The sequence below is a fragment of the Psammomys obesus genome, unplaced genomic scaffold (assembly GCF_907164565.1).
Source record: "Psammomys obesus unplaced genomic scaffold, mPsaObe1.curated_primary_1811, whole genome shotgun sequence".
NCBI classification, from domain to species: domain Eukaryota; kingdom Metazoa; phylum Chordata; class Mammalia; order Rodentia; family Muridae; genus Psammomys; species Psammomys obesus.
The window spans coordinates 15,112,358-15,130,020 of NW_026596057.1; the positions used below are offsets into that span (position 1 = coordinate 15,112,358).

Below are 17,663 nucleotides of genomic sequence, written 5' to 3' on the forward strand. Positions count from 1 at the left end.
CTTGTAAGGACCCTTAGGAAAATAGGAAGGTCAGAACACCCCAGAGAAGCAGAGGACACTTCTCTGTGAGGCCTACAGGCTGTTAAGTGTTGGTTTGGGAAGAGGGTGCTACCTTTGCCCCCGGGATCCCCGCGGGTGGTAGGTGGTAGTGAAGCCAAGGTCCTCGGAGGGGTATACAAGGCCCCTACCCTCCACTAGAGCAGCAGCAAGCAGGACACTACGCAGGACATTGAAAGAGCCACTTTATTGGGTGCCCTTCTGTGCTAGGGTAAGGAGAGCCTTCCTGGACAGGTCCTTGATCTGTTGCAGTTTCCGCCCGGCACCACCAGCCGCAGCCGGCTTTTGCATCACTTGGTGTTAGGAAAGGGGAAGCGACTTTTCCTTGGACCCATGTGTAGGTAGATATTGGCCAAATGAATCCGTAAGCCAAACCAGCCTCACCACGCAGGACTCTCAGAGCCCCGCCCCCGCGTCCCTCTCGGATCCTTGGCCACCTTGCTGCGCTGCTGCCTCTGCTGCTGCTGCTGCTGCGCTGTGCTCCTCACCCTGCCCTTAAGCATCCCAGGAGCCAAGCAGGCCGGGAGGAGGGAGAGCTGGTCTTTAGTGAGGAAGTTCAGTTCATAGATAAGCCTTATGCCCTGCCGGCGCTAGCTAGGCTGACTGCAACCTGTTCCTCGCTGCGAGTGTTCGCCGCCCGCCCGCGGCTCGCTCGCTAGCTCGCTCTCCCACCCTCTCCCCGGCGCAGCCGCGGATCGCTGTTGCATGCTGATCCTGGGAGGCGGCGGCGGCGGCGAGCGCTCTGGGCGGATGCTGGCACTTGGGCTTCGCTGCTCCCTGATTGCTGCTCAACTTCTACCCCAAACGCAGGAGCTGTGAAGTCATCTGCCCCTCTCCGGCTGGATCGACTTCTTATCTTCATCTTTCGGGCGTTGCGGTTTACGCAGGAACCTCAATACCGCTCCCCCCTCTCCATCCCCCTCTCTCCAACCTTTGGATGCGTCTCTGCTGGCAGATTTAAAGAGCCAAGTCTTGGCTGTGGAATTTCTTAGATGGACTCGCAGGGGCTGGCGTTCTGAAGCATGTCACCGTAGCTGGCCCTCGCCGCCGCCGTCGTCGTCTTCTTCTTTTTCTTTTCGTTTTTCTTTCAAAGTTCTTTTGTTTCCATTTCCTCCTCCTTCTCTACCCCTCACCCCAGCCAATAAATCAGCAAACTGTTACCTAGCTGGCCGCTGCCTGCCTTTCTCTGAAGCAGGTGGTGCGTGTGCCAGAAGAGGAGCTATCTTGTGGAGCAGCCTGCTCCACCCCTCTCCGGTCCCTGAACACCACCCCACACTGGCATTTTGGGGGAAATATTGGCTCTAGAAGCTGAGCACCCCCAAGCCCTACCCCCTTCTTCTTCTTCTTTTTTTCCCTTGAGAAATGGAGCTTCGCGGAGGTTGCCTTTAGATTCAACAGTTCAGAGCAGGGCTGAAGAGCCTGCAGGGGTCCCCCAAGGCGGAGGTCCCTTGCGCCTGTGTGGATAAGGCTCCGAGTCTGGCTGTGTCTTTTCTGCCCCTTGTTGTGTGCGGGTGTTCGGCGATCACCTTTGTGTGTCTTCTGTCTGTTTAAACTTCAGGATGGCTCGCTTCGGGGAGGCGGTGGTCGTTGGCAGGCCGGGCTCAGGCGATGGAGACTCGGACCAGAGCAGGAACCGGCAAGGAACCCCCATCCCGGCCTCGGGGCCGGCGGCCGCCTACAAGCAGTCGAAAGCACAGAGGGCGCGGACTATGGCTTTGTACAATCCCATTCCTGTCCGGCAGAACTGTTTCACCGTCAACAGATCCCTGTTCATCTTCGGAGAAGATAACATTGTCAGGAAATACGCCAAGAAGCTCATCGACTGGCCATATCCTTTCTTGCCCACTATGACTTCCCTCTCCCCCTTTGGCATTGCTACGGGTGAGGGGAAACACCTAGAATGGAATTTATCCCCCACCCTTTCCCGGTGCCAAAACCTGCCCCTTTGCTCAAGTGCACCCTACTTCGTTGCATCCAAGGGGGCAAGCCTGGTGCCCTGGAGACCTATTTGGGCACCAGTGTTTTTCAAGGTAAGACTTTTGGTTTGGGGTTTACTTTCCCCGTGGAAATCTCTACTGTACCTAGGTGCCTGGTGCAGAGGTACCTGCCTCTTTCTAGGTTGGGCTTTGTCTGTCTCTCGGCCACCCACCAACGTTCTGAGCCTTTCAGAAACTGCGTTCCAGGTGGACTGGCTTACCTCTAACCTCAGAGCTTTCTTTTGTAATCAGTTCCTGCACTTAAGCCAGTCCCTCTGCCCCCATCCCCACCAGCTGGGAAGACACTTGCACCGTCTGCCAGCTGAGAAGTGAGGCTCTGCGAGGGCATTTATCAGTCCAGGGGCTCCAAGGAGTAGGAGCCAAACCCATGTATACAAGTAGACAAATGAATACTTATAAAACAGGCTTTGGGCCAGGAACTCAGCTAACTCTGGCGACCAAGTTGAAGTTCTACTGAAAGTCAGTGGCTCTCAGGGGAGGCGATTAGGTCACCACCAGCCCAAATGGCTCAAAGTTGGAGTTCTCTTTTCAGGCAAGGAGGTGTGTTTACCCTTCCTTGGCCCTGGGTTGCTGCTCTTGCTTAAGGTTTGGCATGCATGGTTGCTCTCTCTGTATCCTGGACCAAATAGAGTTCCTGGGCCTGGAGTCACCAGTTGAGGGTTAGCGGTGTGCAAACGGTCGATCTTTAAAGCCAAGGGTATTGCTCTTCACAAAGGGCGGGTAGGTCTTCTCTGGAGGTGGTGGGTTCAGGGGCATAGGCCGTGGAGAGAGCTTCTTTGCAGGTTTACCAAGTGCACCAAATGCAGCCTGCTGATTAGGCAGCTTAATGCCTGCTCCGCACTAAGAATTTTCATCTGTGACAAGGCCATTAGGACTTGAGGGTGGCAGGGTGTTTCAGGGGATTATAGGAGGCAAGCCAGTGATTCAGGGCTAGAATTGGGGGGCTGGCTTGGGGACAGGGACTTCAATGCTCCTGGAGATCTAATTCTTGGGAAGAATACACCTGCAAAAGAAGCTCCTCCTCTTTTTCCCATGCTCCCTCCTCCCCAACCCTCCATTCAGGTGTGCAGCCGTGAGACAGCTGAGGCTGGGGGGGGGGGCTCAAGTATTAGTCTGCAAGGCCCCCGGCTTCTCCCCGCGCCTGGGCATCCCCCCGCAAACCCCCCCCCCCCCCCCCACACACACAGTTTTTGGTCTTTCTTTTTTTTTTGTTCTTCCCCAGTTTCCTGCTTCAGCCGCTTCTGGATTGGCTGGCGCATGGTGCTCCTAGGCAGCACCTCATTAGAAATGAAGGAGCATCTCTCAGCAGCGTCGCTTCCTGCTGCTGTTCGCATCCGCATCCTCCCACGGCCACCCCCTGGCTGGGTCTCTCCCTCTCTGCTCTTAGTTCTCCAGTTCTCACCTCCCCCTCCCACCCCCACAAAATGATCCAGGCCATAGTGTGCTTGGGTTGAACTATCTAGATGGGGGATTTGGGGCGGGGGAGGGGTCTGGCCCCTGTAGTCATGCCTGTCAGTGAGCTGCACAAAGCGGATTGCATTGTGTTGCATGCTGCAGCTGCAAATAACTCCTCTGAGCAGTACTCTACTGCTCTCCCAGTGAAGGTCCCTCCCTCACCCGCCTTCTACAGTTCTTTTAGATTTCCCACCCACCAGGTGCCGCTTTGCTGTGACCCTCTTAGGACATCCCCCCACCCCGCTCCTCGACCCCCTCCTTCCATTTGCTTGCAGTAGACAAAGCAGCCTTTCTGTCCCGCGAAGAGCAAAGTGTGGCAGTAGCCATCCTTGGCACCTCGGACAGCGCCACCAAAACTCCCTTGCTGCTTTAGGGCTCCCTCGTCACCTGGTGCAGTACATCGGGTACTTCCGGCTGGGCTCAAGCTCCCGGGCTTGGGACGTGGAGCACGTTGCCCTTGCCTCTTTTTTCACGTTTTCTCTTCCGCTGCAAAGACACAGGGTTTCCTCTAGGCATTGTGAGACCAAGGTGCTGCTGGGTTCTATGTCTCCCCTTTGGCCAAAACGGACTAAGGAGAGTCAAAGGAAAGCCTCGGAAGGGAATGGATTCCACCGGCATGCTCAGTGCCTTGGCCACAAGTCCCGTCCCAGTCCCTTGGCTCTCTTCGTACTTAGACATTTTACAGCGGTTCTACAGCCTTTAGGCTGTTGTAACCTGTTCAGAGAACATGGCTAAGATGTTGAGGGGAAGCTGGATGGGTTTTCCTCCCCTTGGGGTTGTACAGTGTAACTGACTAATGTATTCCCTCCGGCGGTGACCACGTGGAAGCATTGCGCCTCTGTGGGCTCTGCCTCTTCTCCCAAGCTGCGTCTAAGCTAGTCTCACCTTCCCTGCAGTTCTCAACATCCAGTTTCCCCAAGTATCTGCTTCATCTTGTTGACTGTCAGTGTGAGCAGCAGTTACCCTTAAAGCTCTCTAATTGGGCTGCCTGGGTTCAAATCCCAGCTCCTCCTGAAGCCCCATGACCTTGAAAAGTTAGTTGTTACTCTGTGACTCAAATTTCCTTACCTGTAAAATCAGGGTAATAATAAAGAGTTACTGAGAGAGTGGAATGAATTGATGTGTCAAGTGTCTGGAACATTATCTAATGACCCAATAAGCACCCATTATTGTTAATGGACTCCTTTGGGGGGTTTCTGCACACCTGCAAGATGGGACTCTTAGTTCAAGGTGAAGTCCTTTAGATTCTTGTATCTCATTGAGAACCAGGAGCCTCTTCTGTATCACTTGAGAGCTTGTTCAAAATCCCGACTCCCGAGTCCTCCTTCACAGCTGCTAAATCAGAGCCCCACAGGGTCCGCATGTCAGTAACTGACTGTATTCCTGGTGGTGGTAGTGACCAGGTTAGAAATGGTTTTGTTCTTTGTAGGGACCGTATTTTCACACCAGAAAAATCGTTAGGAAACGTTGTTGAGACCTGCTTTGGTATTGCCGTACAGTCACGCATGTAGATTTTGATTGCTCTGCACTACACTTTTATTTTGTACACTTTGGACTCTATACTTTATTTTTTCTCTTTTTGGTGACAGAAGGTCAGGGAGGAGCTAGAAGAATAAGGTGCTTTTCTCATGTGTCAGGCTTTTTAATTTTATTGATCTGAAAGGATGAGCTAAGTAAAAGGTACGATTTAATTTGTGCTTATAGGACCCACTGACTTAGGAGAGCCTGATCTTGCTCTTCATAGGGGTTGTCTAGTTCTAATCTGAAGGAAAATGTCTCTACAATAGCCCACATTTGGCATGAAAGATGGTGGAAAGGCAACAGCCCACTCTGAATGCATTTCCTTTTTTCTTAGAAGCTACATCTGCATAGGGAGATAATTTTATTTTCTCATGACACTCTCTTCTGCAGACGATACCATAGCCTTTTTGAAAATGCTAATCTGATTTTAAATGTGATATCACATTTTATGGCATTCTTTTCTTTCTTGCTTGCTCATCTAATAGATCTTACAAGTGTTCTTTTTTTAGCCTCTCCCCCCCCCCCCCAGGCATCGGCTATTCTGAAAGCTACTTGCTGGTCCCTCTGCTCCACATGACCATTCTGAATGTTCTTTGCTCAGGGACGGTTCTGTGGGTAGGCACTTGGGATATCTCACATAGTTTGTGAGATAGCCCACCATTGGTTTGCACTTTTCCAGGTCAGGAGTGAAGGGAGGAGATGGCGCATCTGACTATCTGACTTAGAGACTCTTTATTATAGATGGGCAGTAGGAGAGTGTCGTCCCCCCCCCCCCCCCGGCCGCTTCACCCATTTGGTCATCTCGGTAGAGAAGTGCATTTTATGTGGAAATGAACAGGTCAGAGTAGGAAGATCAAATGAGTTTACTGCCTTTGAGCTGATGAAGCTCATTATGGTGAACCCGTGGTTGTGCATGTGTGGTTTCTTGTGGAGAATTTCGGTGTCTCCTCAGAACACTCTGGATATGGGTATGAGACTATGTATGTATATCACAGCTTTCTCCCTGTAAATTGTTCGGTGAATCGTAAATTTATTTGGAGGATTTTGCCGAGGATTACGGAAAGTGTAAGCTCTCAAATCTCCTGTTTTGGCATATACTCTTCTCTGGTTGCCTCTAAATAGACATGCCTTGCAAGATAGTAAACTGCAGGCCTGATAAGAAATTCAAGTTTGATGTAACTCCAGTGGATACTGAGTCTTGACTGGGGAGAGAGTGGGAATGGACGCGGATGAAATCTGTAATTCTATCCTGTGGTCAGAGGATGTAGGGCCCTCACGCTTTTCCACTGACCATAGATGTCATGGCTATAGTTGGTACAAGGGTTGCAGGATAGAGATCTTTGTTTTCTGGTGTTCCTAGGAGAGCCTATATGTTTTGTTTGGTTTTTTTATATGAGGTGGGGGTTATGTGTCTTCTGGAAGCCTGACCATGATAGTAAGGACCTTTTGCAAGTGGGATACATCCTGGGAAGTGAGTTGGAGTGAAAGAATTTGACAGGAATGAAATGACTTAAGGATGAAGAAGAAAATGTCTTGGATGTGACCGTTTACTCTGAAGTTGCCTTCCTTTCAATAGGTGTAGCACACAGTATGAATTAAAGGAGGAGGAGGAAAATACTAAGTACAGGCCTTTTTTCCTCCTAAAAGATCCAGACTGGAATTAGTGGCTTCATCTAACACTGCTTAGCTCTGTCTAGCCATTACTGTATGAGATATGGGTGCCTCTTACTGGAGTCTTTTCTTCCCTCTTTATAGGAACATCTGTTTGTTTGTTTGTTTCTTCAGACTTTGTACTCTTACTTGAAACAAAAATGAATCAAGATTTGCTAAGCTATTAGAACTCTTGCAGACCCTTTGGCTCTACCTGTCAGATGGTTGGATTGTTGAACTTTATAGACTTCTGCTCAGGGCACTCACCACCCTCCAGGCAGTCCAGTCTCATAGAGAACATACAGATGATGTTTATCACTGACCACAAAGATTTGAAAGACTGCACCAAAGTGTAATATAATTAATACTCTTTTATTCAGGGAGCCAGGGGGCAGGTCTTCACTTTCCCTTTTGCTCCAGCCTTCTACCCATCATTTCATCGTTCTATATTTCTTCCTCTCTCATTTTTAGGTTCAGCCTTTGTGAATAATTCATTGTATGTGTGGGTTTTTTCCTAGAATTTTCAGAAACAGAAGGTTATTTGCCTCTGCTTAGATATGAGAATGGTCTTTTACAAAGGGCCAGCCCTAGAAACCAGCTTTTCCCTGTAATTCCTCTGTTCTCTATAGTGAGATTTTGATACAAACAAAGGCAGCTGGGAGGAAAATCTTTTCACATGCCATTTCTTGCTATTGTAATAAGGACTGCCTCCTATCCAGCCCTGATAGGTAGCCAACACCACGGTTAAGAAAAAGATATTTACATCCCTAAGTATTTGTCACTCAGACTCCTCATGTTACCTTGGCATTTTCATACTGATAAATGTTGAGCCCATGATCTAAGAAGGAGGCTTCTATAGACATCTTAAATTCCAGCGAGAGTTCTGATAGGAATTGGGGTGGGGGGTCGTAGAGGGTCCCACTATCGCTGCTGCCACTGCCACTGTCATACTCACATTATCTGGCTTTTAAAGCAGTCCCTTTAAGAAAAAAGATTCAGAGATATGAGAGCTATACATCATTTCCCTTACCACATTCTAAGCCCACACTGAGAGGACACATGTGGGCTTCCTAGTGATCTCTCTTGCACCAGTCTTAATTAAGGACAGAAAGCATGGCGCCGAGTTTTCAGGCTCCTCTGATCTAGTGTTCTTTTGCATGTGCAGCTCATTTCAAGGAAATGTCTGAGATGCGCCTTTACTCGAGGAGTAGTCTAAATATGTTTCTTTAATCGCCATCTCTGGTCTTGCACACAAACTTGGGTGAATCTCGTATTCCTACCTCTGGAAAGCAAAGAATAGCTAGAGTGTATGCCCTTAAGAGAGAAAGACAAGCCACATCGAAGAACACAGCAATATTCGGCTTATCTGAGACATCTCCCTAAGAGACCAGCGACTAGAATGACTCTTGGGAGTCATTCTACCCCCAACCCCCTCCTAGATTGAACCTCAGGCTCGGGATCAGAGCGCTCGGTTAGATGCCAGTCTCATGTTTGTGGGCTCCATTCCTCTTGTGCAGGGCTCCAGGGAGAGCCGTGTGTCATACTTGCCCCAGCTGTGGTCTTTTGGTTCATGAGAGTTCGTCCCAACTGCTGTCACAGCTGTGTGATCTTGAAGCTTTGCTTTTCGACCACCCTCGGTCTTTGTTGTTGTTGAATCTGCATGGTATCTCTGAAGCATCTGGACCTTGTGTTTCAGGTTTGTCCTTCAGCCCTTCTGCCCTTCAGGGAGGTGTAATAACACGAGATATAGCTACACAGTAGGTAGGTGGTGAGTGAAAAGAGAAGTGCTCAGGGTAGTGATATGAGTGGAGCTTTGCTGAGGGCAAAACAGTTGTATCAGTGTCAAGATGCATGGTGTTGTGTGTGGCTTCCTGGGCCAGACAGGAAGCTCTGGAAAGTGTGGGGAGGATTCATTCGCTCATCTGTGACTTGAAAGATTTTGAAACTGTGTCACTTTCCCCAATTCTCACACCATTGTCTCATGGGGCTGGTCAGAGTCAAAAAAGCATGAAATGAATTTCCAACAGTTACTAATGTTGTGGCAGCTTCCAGCTGTGTGCCGTTGAGAACTATTTTGCTACTACTCTGTCAGCTGCCATTTCTTGCAGTAGGTGATTTCCATCAGCATCAGGGCTAATTCCTCATTTAGGTCCTTTGTGTTGAAGTCAGATGTGTACACTCTGCCGCTTTCATTGGGGCCTCAGCGTCCAAACTTTAGCTTGCCTCAGAATCACCTGGATGGTTTTGTTAGAATGTAGCTCGGTAGGTCTGGCTCTTGGAGTTCCTGACTCAGTAAGTCTGAAATGGGATCTGAGAACTCTTATCACAAGTTCCCAAGTGCTCTTGCCACTGCTGGTCTTGGAAGCTGTGCTGAGCTGCTCCGTACGTACATACAGTTTTGCTCTGTGCCTTGTCATAATACCTTTAAAGACATCTTCATAAGAATTGCTAATTGGCTGGGAATATAACTTTATCCCAGCCCCAGGGCAGCAGAGGCAGGCTCATCTCCTTGAATTCTAGACCAGCTTGGTTTATAGAGCAAGTTTCAGGCTAGCTGGTGCTACACAGAGAAGCCCTGTCTTGGGGTGGGGTTGAGGGGGGTGGGGACCAGAATTGCTAGGGAAATTACCTCACTAAATCTGTCTCTGATACACTAACCTAAAGCTCTGCTGTTAACAGAAACTTGTTCTTTGGATTCAAGACAGTGAGGCTTTCAGATTATTCTATCAAAGTAATGATGAAATCTTGGGACTGGGAATATAGACTCTCAGTTTTATGACATTCTTTGGGTTAGTGATTCTTTTTGGCCTTATGACTGAAAACAGGCTCTTACGAGAACGGGCACATCCGTTTTCATTCCAGAACCAAGTACAGTGCTGCTATGTGGCAGGCAAGTGGTGCATATTCTTCTATTGAGTGATTTGTAATTAAATATGTTGTTAATTGATTTAACAAGCATCAACAAAGTGATTATGCTGTCTCTAGTACTGTTGTGACTGGAATCTGCAGGACCCAGGCCCTCTGGTAGTTGTATAAGAGTACTGACTGCTTGGAGAAAGTCAGGGTCCTTACATGGGAATTGGGAAGTTATAACAGACAAGTATTACTTCACAGTTTTCTTCAGAATTGCCCCACCGTTAAAGAAAATGTAGTGTTTATTACTTGAAAGTTTTCTATAAAAACTCTATTAATTGGCACCCAGAGATCTGTAATGTAATGACAACTGAGCTTTCTAATGATGGCCTCTAGGCACACAGAATGCTGAAGTGCTTTCTGAATATTGTCAATCAAGTGTTTATTGTGTCACGTTCAAACAGTCTGAATGGACTATGCACCGTGTTCTGAGCTTGCCCAAATTGTAATTCATATCACACATAAAATAGTTATGCCACAGTTCGTTAACTTTAAAAAATAACTTATTTATTTTTGTTTGATGTACACTGATGTTTTGTCTGCGTGTATGTTTGTATGAAGGAGTCAGATCCCCTGGAACTGGAATTCTATACAGTTGTGAACTGACACAAGGGTGCTGGGAATTGAATATAGGTCTTCTGGAAGAGCAACAGTGCTCTTAACCACTGAGCCATCTTTCCATCCCCACAGTTTTACTTATCAGTTTGTAAAATCATCCCAGGTTTTCTCCGTCAACTAAACTGGGTGACGAGGATTTGTTGTAGCGCTCTAGAAGTCAGACCTTTCGGCTTTAGAAACACAGAGTTGGAGCCGCATCCTGCTGTCACTGTTGCACATGAGGATGTCATCACGAGGTGTTTCTAAGTATTTTGCAGAGGCTAGGTAGCTCAGCGGACTTTAGGTTTCCCGGGAAAGCTCCCCGGTTGGTAAGCTGGTGTGAAACCTTATTGTTTTGCTTATTTCCATGAGATAACACTGGAAATAGCTGCCTATGATTTCTGGTAGAGCTTTCGTTAAGCATCTCAGCAGGGGTCATCAGGTGATTTGTTCTGCAACTGGACTCTGAGGATCTGCCATTTGTGCCTGAGTCCCTTTCTGTGTTCTTGCACATGCTTACCTGCCAGATTTTCCACCGGGGTCAAGGGATGCCGGGTGATAGTATTTTTATTTTCATATGGGTTAGCTCTAAATTTTGTAGAACTGTGAAGTTAAAAATGACTCCAGAGGATGCCCATACTGCCGCTAGGTGACTGGACTATTGGGATTATTAGATCTCCCTAGTACACTGTTTTCGTATGTCTCCCATTCTCTTGAAAAAATACACATACAAGTTTGCACTCTGTATCAGGGTTCCATGAGTCAATTTAAAAACAATCATTATGTTATAGAATTCCCCAAGACTGCCGAGCCAGACTGCCATGAGATCGCACATTCTACTCAGAGAACGTGCATTCAACCAGGACAGTTAATGACAAAATGCTGTTACTGAAGAGCCTTAAGAATGAGAAGCCAAACTATTCCTCTAAGAGCTTCCATGTGTTTCGTGAGTCCCTTTGGCTTCTGTTGCAGGAGGAAATGCTGGTCCAGTCCACTTGTTTACTTAATGTCCCTGGGGTGCTGTGTGCCGCTGTACTCTGGTGATGGCGGTTATGGTTTGATTTGTATTATCCGACAAGGGCACTCTATGTGCTCTTAAATTTTATCTGATTTTAGTTAATTTAGATTTAACTATCTACACATGGCTAGAGGCAGGGGCAGATAAGCCGGAAAGCTGTTTCCTCTGGGGCCTAATGTTTATTAACCTTGTAAATGAGCTTCCTTGGCTTGGTGTACAGGGTGTCTCACGACATCCCATCCCCCTTCCCCCCAGCAACTGCTGCAGTTTCCATCCTGGTTCCATTCTAGTCAGCCCACTCTCAACAAAGGCCTTTTGCTAAGCCTTCAGGTCCTGTCACTTGCTCCTCCCTCGGTCTGGCTCTAGGATTTTCCTTGGAGGTCGTTTTCTCTTTGACACCTTTCTTGACTGCTCTTTGGAAGAATAAAACCAAACCCTTCCTCCAGGGCCCTGTTTGTTACATTGCCTTCACACTCCCCACATAACTTTTATATTGGCTGAAAATACCTGCAAGGGGAGAGGCCATTTTCTATTATTTTTTTTTAATTGCCAGCATATAGAACAATATAAACATATTTGTTTGAGTCAGTATACTTTTAAACTTTTTTTTTTTTTTGAGAAATGGCATTAGGTTCTAGTCAATTAAAAGCTTAAGTCTTTCCACATGAGGGGATGATTGAATTGTTCCCCCTACTCTATCCTCAGTTTAATTTTTAAGTTGAGATTTGGGACTCCAGGTTTGTTTTGGGCACTTTCGTCTCCTTGTTTGTTTCTAATGTACTAACCATCCTGTAGGGATCTTTTCAAATGGCGGAGGAAGCCAATATTCATCTTTGGCTACCAAATTCTAGCCTTTCTACGGTGGTATTTCGTACATTTTAAACATGGGGAAGCTGAGGCTAGAGTTTCAGTTACTTTCCCAAGTCTGGCCCTGGTGAACTTGCATCCAGGTGCTGGGACTCCAGCGTTTCGCTGCTAGTGCTTTCGGTCACACGTTTGTTGTCTCTGGACCTGCTCTGTGTCATCTGTGGACTTGATAAGCAAGTACTCTGAGAGTTGAATCAAATAGTTAATAAAAATACGATTAGAATTGAGGACTCCCTTCTGCTTGTCTTCAGGGTATTTGTAAGTCCTCATCGACGGGTCAGCTTTTCTCAGACCTTTTGAACTGTTCTTGAGCCAACTGACACATCTCTGTTTTGTTAGTAAAAATACTGTGGGAGATATCGCCGTCACATGCTTCGCTGGACTCAACACATACTTTCATGACTACTTCATGTCTCTTTTAAGCTAGGGTGCAGCATCTTGCTTTTTCCTAAACTGGCTTTAGGTATTGTTTTTAAAAGTCTGAGCCAATATTTTTTTTAACTAGATGATAAAAAAAAAAAAAAACCTCGAAAGTTGAGCAGGCATTTGCTATTAGCTAGTCTAAAGCCCAGCTGATGAAAATGTAGCCTTAGAGTTTAGGATCCACCAATCCCTGTTCAAAGCCCGAGAGCACATCGCTGTTAAGAGCATGGCTCCAGCGTTCAAATCTCAATTCTACCTCTGCTGCTTCCTAGTCATCTGTTGTGCCAACCTGCTTAACTTTGTCTCAAAGCCCCCAAGTGTAAAGTGGAAATAGTGATTTAACTTATAAGGCACATTGTGTTGGCTTTTTGTGGTGTTTGGGTGAGGCAGTATGTATAAAAGACATAGCATAGAGATGGACACAAAGTAATCTGCGAATGACTCTTAGTTATCAGTATCTTGTTAATTATGGACGAGTCAGCATTAAACATCCGCAGCCAAGTTTTCCCATTCTAACAGTATTGTCTTGCTTCCTCTTGACTTTTGGCAGATTTCTAACTGGAGTTTTGCCAGATGTGGTTCATGTGACCTGGGTGCAGGCCTCTTCGGTTACTGAGCCTCAGGGTTTTGCACCTCGACTATGAGGTGGAATTCATTTCTCCTGCCAGGCTAACCTGGTAGGACTGTCTTAGAGCAAGCTCCAGCTACTGTAGATGAAAGTCCTCTGCACCCATGGCAGAGATTAGCACACGTGTTAATGATGATACAGTTCATAAAAATTGAACATTTATTCAATGCTGTATGCCAGGGCGCTGTGCTGAGTGCTTGCCATGGAAAGCACCTGTTGAAAGCATTCCTTGTGACCACATCATAGAGAGGCACAGTTTTGTTTTCTGTGTCCCACAGCCAGGGAATAAGGCATGGAGACCTTAACTCTTTTCTTGAATATGACATACTGAGTGAGAGCTAGAGGCCTGGCTAGAGATAGTGTCTTTAACTGCTGCAGCTAGTTTTACACGGAACTTTTCTTCTTGTTTTCTTACAATTATTGACTTTACATGTTTTAAAAATAAAAGTTGAAGTATTTACATTAAAACTGGTTTTCTTTTGTACGTTTTTCAAATGCTGATTTTACACCAATGTTTTCTCCCAGTACCCATTCAGATTTATGATGCATCAAAAAAAAAATAATAATTGAGGAGCAACAATGGAGCAGAAATTTTCCAGCAAGCTGCTGACTAAAGCAGATGAGGTGTTCAAAGCCATTAACAGCCTTAACAAAATGCACTGGATTTTGTTTTCATGCATATAGAATTGATAGCCAGGTATTTCAGGGCTGGATTGGAGGCAAAAGGAAAGATCCCTGGTAGAGACAGTACTAGGCCACCTGGCACATTCTCAGGGCTTACCAGCCTTCCAGAAAACTCTTTCTTATCAGTTACGTTTCTTGGATTTGCAAGGTCTCTGTGTTCTATCAGCAAAGAGAGTTGAGGTGAGCTTCTGTCAACTGTGGATGAAGCTTCTGAAAAGGTTGGGGCACTGTGTGTGGGGTGGGAAACTATGAGCCTTTGGGAGTGTGTCCAGTAAACTCTGTGTAGACATCTGCCCTGTAACCCTGGAGGATATTCTACCAGTGGGAGCCAGAAACTGATGTGTGTGAGCAGGTTGGATTAGGACCACTTAGCTCCTGGAAATCACACTGAAGTCTTTGAAGCATTTATGGAGTGGGCAGGAAAAAGTTAAAGAAAACTCTCCATTCTGCTAACTTTGGATTGTATTTGCATGGAAATTAGTGTTTGTGAAACAAGTGAGCCATATGGATGCGCTGAGATGCATGTGTTCTTCTGGTCTGTTGACGGAGGAGCAGTTGAAGGGCGTGGGCTTATCTGGAGGTGGAGTGAATGGGTGGATGTGGCAACACAGGGAGGGGGCCATTTGGGGGAAGATGGGCCTATGTAAATGCAGAGGATCTGGACGTTTTGGCAAGATGACACTCCCTTACAGAGAGTTATGCGAGCAAGTATTTACCTTTGAGATCACTGACCCTCTTCAAGTTCTGTGAATAAGGTTGTTGCGTCTAAATGTGTCTGGTGACAAAGAATAGAAAGGGACACCATGGAATGTACAGGCTGTGGGTTCATTTTCATCAGTGGACAAGCTCAAGTTAGCCCAGCAAAGGAAAGGATTCTAGGATATTACAATGGTCTAGAAGCTTGGCATACTTCTCTCTGGAAGGAGCTTGGTTGAGAATAATGTTCTCAATAAGGTAGGCCATTTCTCTTTTTCTTTTATCTTTACTTCTATCATATAATTTTATCAGCATTCTATGGAGACTATCTTCCAGGCCTATAAGCTCTCAGGGACAGAGATAAAACTAAGCTTTAATGAACGTGTAGTGTTTGATGGTCACTCTGCAGTGTGGTTTTGAAACCTGCTCTAATTTTATTGATTATTCTTTTTATTTTATTTTAAAATTTTTATTGTTTTATTATTTATTACAATTTATTCACTTTGTATTCCAGCTGTAGCCCCCTCCCTCATCTCTCCCCAGTCCCACCATCCCTCCCTCTTCTCCCCCTATACCTTGCCCCCTATTCCACTAATGGGGGAGGTACAACTCTCCTAACTAACTGACCCTAGCCTATGAGGTCTCCTCAGGACTGCCTGCATCCTCTTCCTCTGTGGCCTGGCAAGGCTACCTCCCCCCATGACAAGGAGAGTTGATCAAAGAGCCTGCCACTGCTTCCCTTACTAGGGAACTTAAAGACTGAGCTGCCTATGGGGAGCATAGGAGATCTAGGGCCTCTCCGTGTATGGTCCTTGGTTGCTACATCAGTCTCTGCAGGCCCCCCTGGACTCAGAATTTTTGGCTCTGTTGGTCTGCTTGTGGAGCTCCTGTATCCTTCAGGTCTTTTTATCTCCCCCTTATCCCATAAGATTTCCTGAGCTCTGCCCAAAGTTTGACTATGAGTCTTAATATCTGCTTCGATACCCTGATGGGTAGACTCTTTTAGAGGCCCTCTATGGTAGGCTCCTGTCCTGTTCCCAGTTTTTTCCTGCTTCTGATGTCTATACTGATTGCCCTTCTGAATGATGATTAAGTATCTTCTTTAGGGTCCTCCTTGATGTTTAGCTTCTTTAGAACTATAGATTTTAGTATGTCTATCCTATATTATATGGCTAATATCCACTTATAAGTGAGTATATTAAAGATCAAAAAGTCAAGTGACAGCACATGCTGGAGAGGTTGTGGAGAAAAAGGAACCCTCCTCCATTGCTGGTGGGAATGTAAACTTGTCCAGCTACTTTGGAAATCAATCTGGTGCTTTCTCAGACAATTAGGAATAGTGCTACCTCAAGATCCAGCTATACCACTTCTGGGCATATATCTGAAATATGCTCAATGATTCAACAAGGGCAAATGCTCAGCTATGTTCATAACAACTTTATTTGTAGTAACCGGAATCTGGAAACAATGCAGATGTCCCTCAGCCAGGGAATGGATAGAGAAGTTGTGGTACATTTACACAATGGAATACTACTCAGTAATTAAAAACAAGGAAATCATGAAATTTGCAGGTAAATGATAGAACTAAAAAAGGTCATCCTGAGTGAGGTATCCCAGAAGCAGAAAGATATACATGGTGTATGCTCACTTATAATTGACTGTTCTTTACAGACGGCTGGTAAGCTGTGGTCTTACCAGCTCTGCTTGGTATTCATTCTCCTTTCCCTGTACCACATTGTCTTGGGCAAAAATCTCTTAGGCACAGGTCAAGACCTGGGATATCTTGGCTTGTGTCACTGGGATGAACGTTTGGGTTGGGAACTGGGATCTTTTATTGTTCTCATCTTCTCCAGATCCCTTCTACCATAAGGCTCCACTGCTCTGCAGAGAAGCTTTTGTTTGAAAACAACAAGGTTTTCTTCAGCATTGGTGTAAGTTAGTCTCTGGGGTCTTCTTTTTCAGCCCTCCAAATGCCTCCCTCTGTCCTCTCTGCTCCAGGGTACCCAAGTGTGATGGCATTGTGTGGTGGCAGATTTTATGACTTGTCCTTGAACTTTTACTTATTGAATGCTTCTGCTTTTGGAGTTTTTTTTTTTTTTTTTTTTTTAAGGTACTGGGGGCTGAGGGTGGTTGGGAGACTACAAAGGAGACTCATCCTGAAAGACTGAAGGAGAAGCTCAAAGTATGTTTAAGGAGAGCATCTTATGTTCATATGCATGCCATCACTAAGAATTCAAACTTCTCACCATCACTAGGAAGTTTCTGGTCAACCCCATTGGCCATGACTTCCCCTTCTTCAAAATATGGATCATTTTTACAGACATCTGACACTTTAAATGTGTCCTGCTGTGCCAGGATTTCCAGTATGAATGCTATCAATTCATTCTCTCACTTGTAGCTTCACCTAAAGCAAATTTTTTTCCATTGTAATGATGGGTCATCTTTTTTTCCTCCCACTTCCTGCCCCAACAAGTTGCCCCATTGGCATCACAAAATATTAAAGCAATAACAGTATCCTAGGAGTAACTCTGATTTGATCTTTAGTTATCTGTAGGAAAACGGAAAGCCAAAGGCTTCCTTATCCTGTTAGTAAGTGTGTGGGTTTGGTACTTTTTGGGAAAAATAGAAGAGTAGAGATATGGATCAAGATTAACAAAAAAGGACTTAAGTCACAAAAAGTAGGAATGGACTAGAGGAGGCTAATTCGTATAGATGAAGTTACTTAGTGCAAAGACTGTGCTGATGGGCAAAGGGATTAAAGACAATGGCTAATATTGTCTTCCCCAAAAAATGTTGCTGGAGGGGACCATCCATGAGATGAAACCGTAGGACAGGTCTCAGCAGGCAGGGCTTCTACCAAACATAAAAACCAACACTAGGCTGCAGCATGTGGGAGAGTAGTGGGTGCTCAGGCGGGTAGTCATCTCAGAATGTTTTCTGATTCTTCAGTGGCCCAGAGAATGGTAAATTCCCTAGACCCTGCTACCCTGCTTTAGACCATACTCTTTAAGTCCTGTCAAAGACATAAGCAAAAATTATAATCTTCCTTCCTTCCTTCCTTCCTTCCTTCCTTCCTTCCTTCCTTCCTTCCTTCCTTCCTTCCTTCCTTCCTTCTTCCTCCCTCCCTCCCTCCCTCCCTCCCTCCCTCCCTCCCTCC

At 46.1% G+C, this 17,663-nt stretch overlaps 1 protein-coding gene across 1 annotated transcript in view; it reads left to right on the plus strand.

Moving 5' to 3' along the window:
• The first annotated feature begins 243 nt into the window (after nt 1-243).
• Nucleotides 244-17,663, plus strand: part of Cacna1e (calcium voltage-gated channel subunit alpha1 E) — a 314,504-nt gene continuing 297,084 nt past the window's right edge. Inside the window, exon 1 of the mRNA XM_055624404.1 lies at nt 244-1,885. Coding sequence (XP_055480379.1) covers nt 1,617-1,885 — 269 coding nt within the window. The 5' untranslated portion in view covers nt 244-1,616. The remainder of the gene's footprint in view (nt 1,886-17,663) is intronic.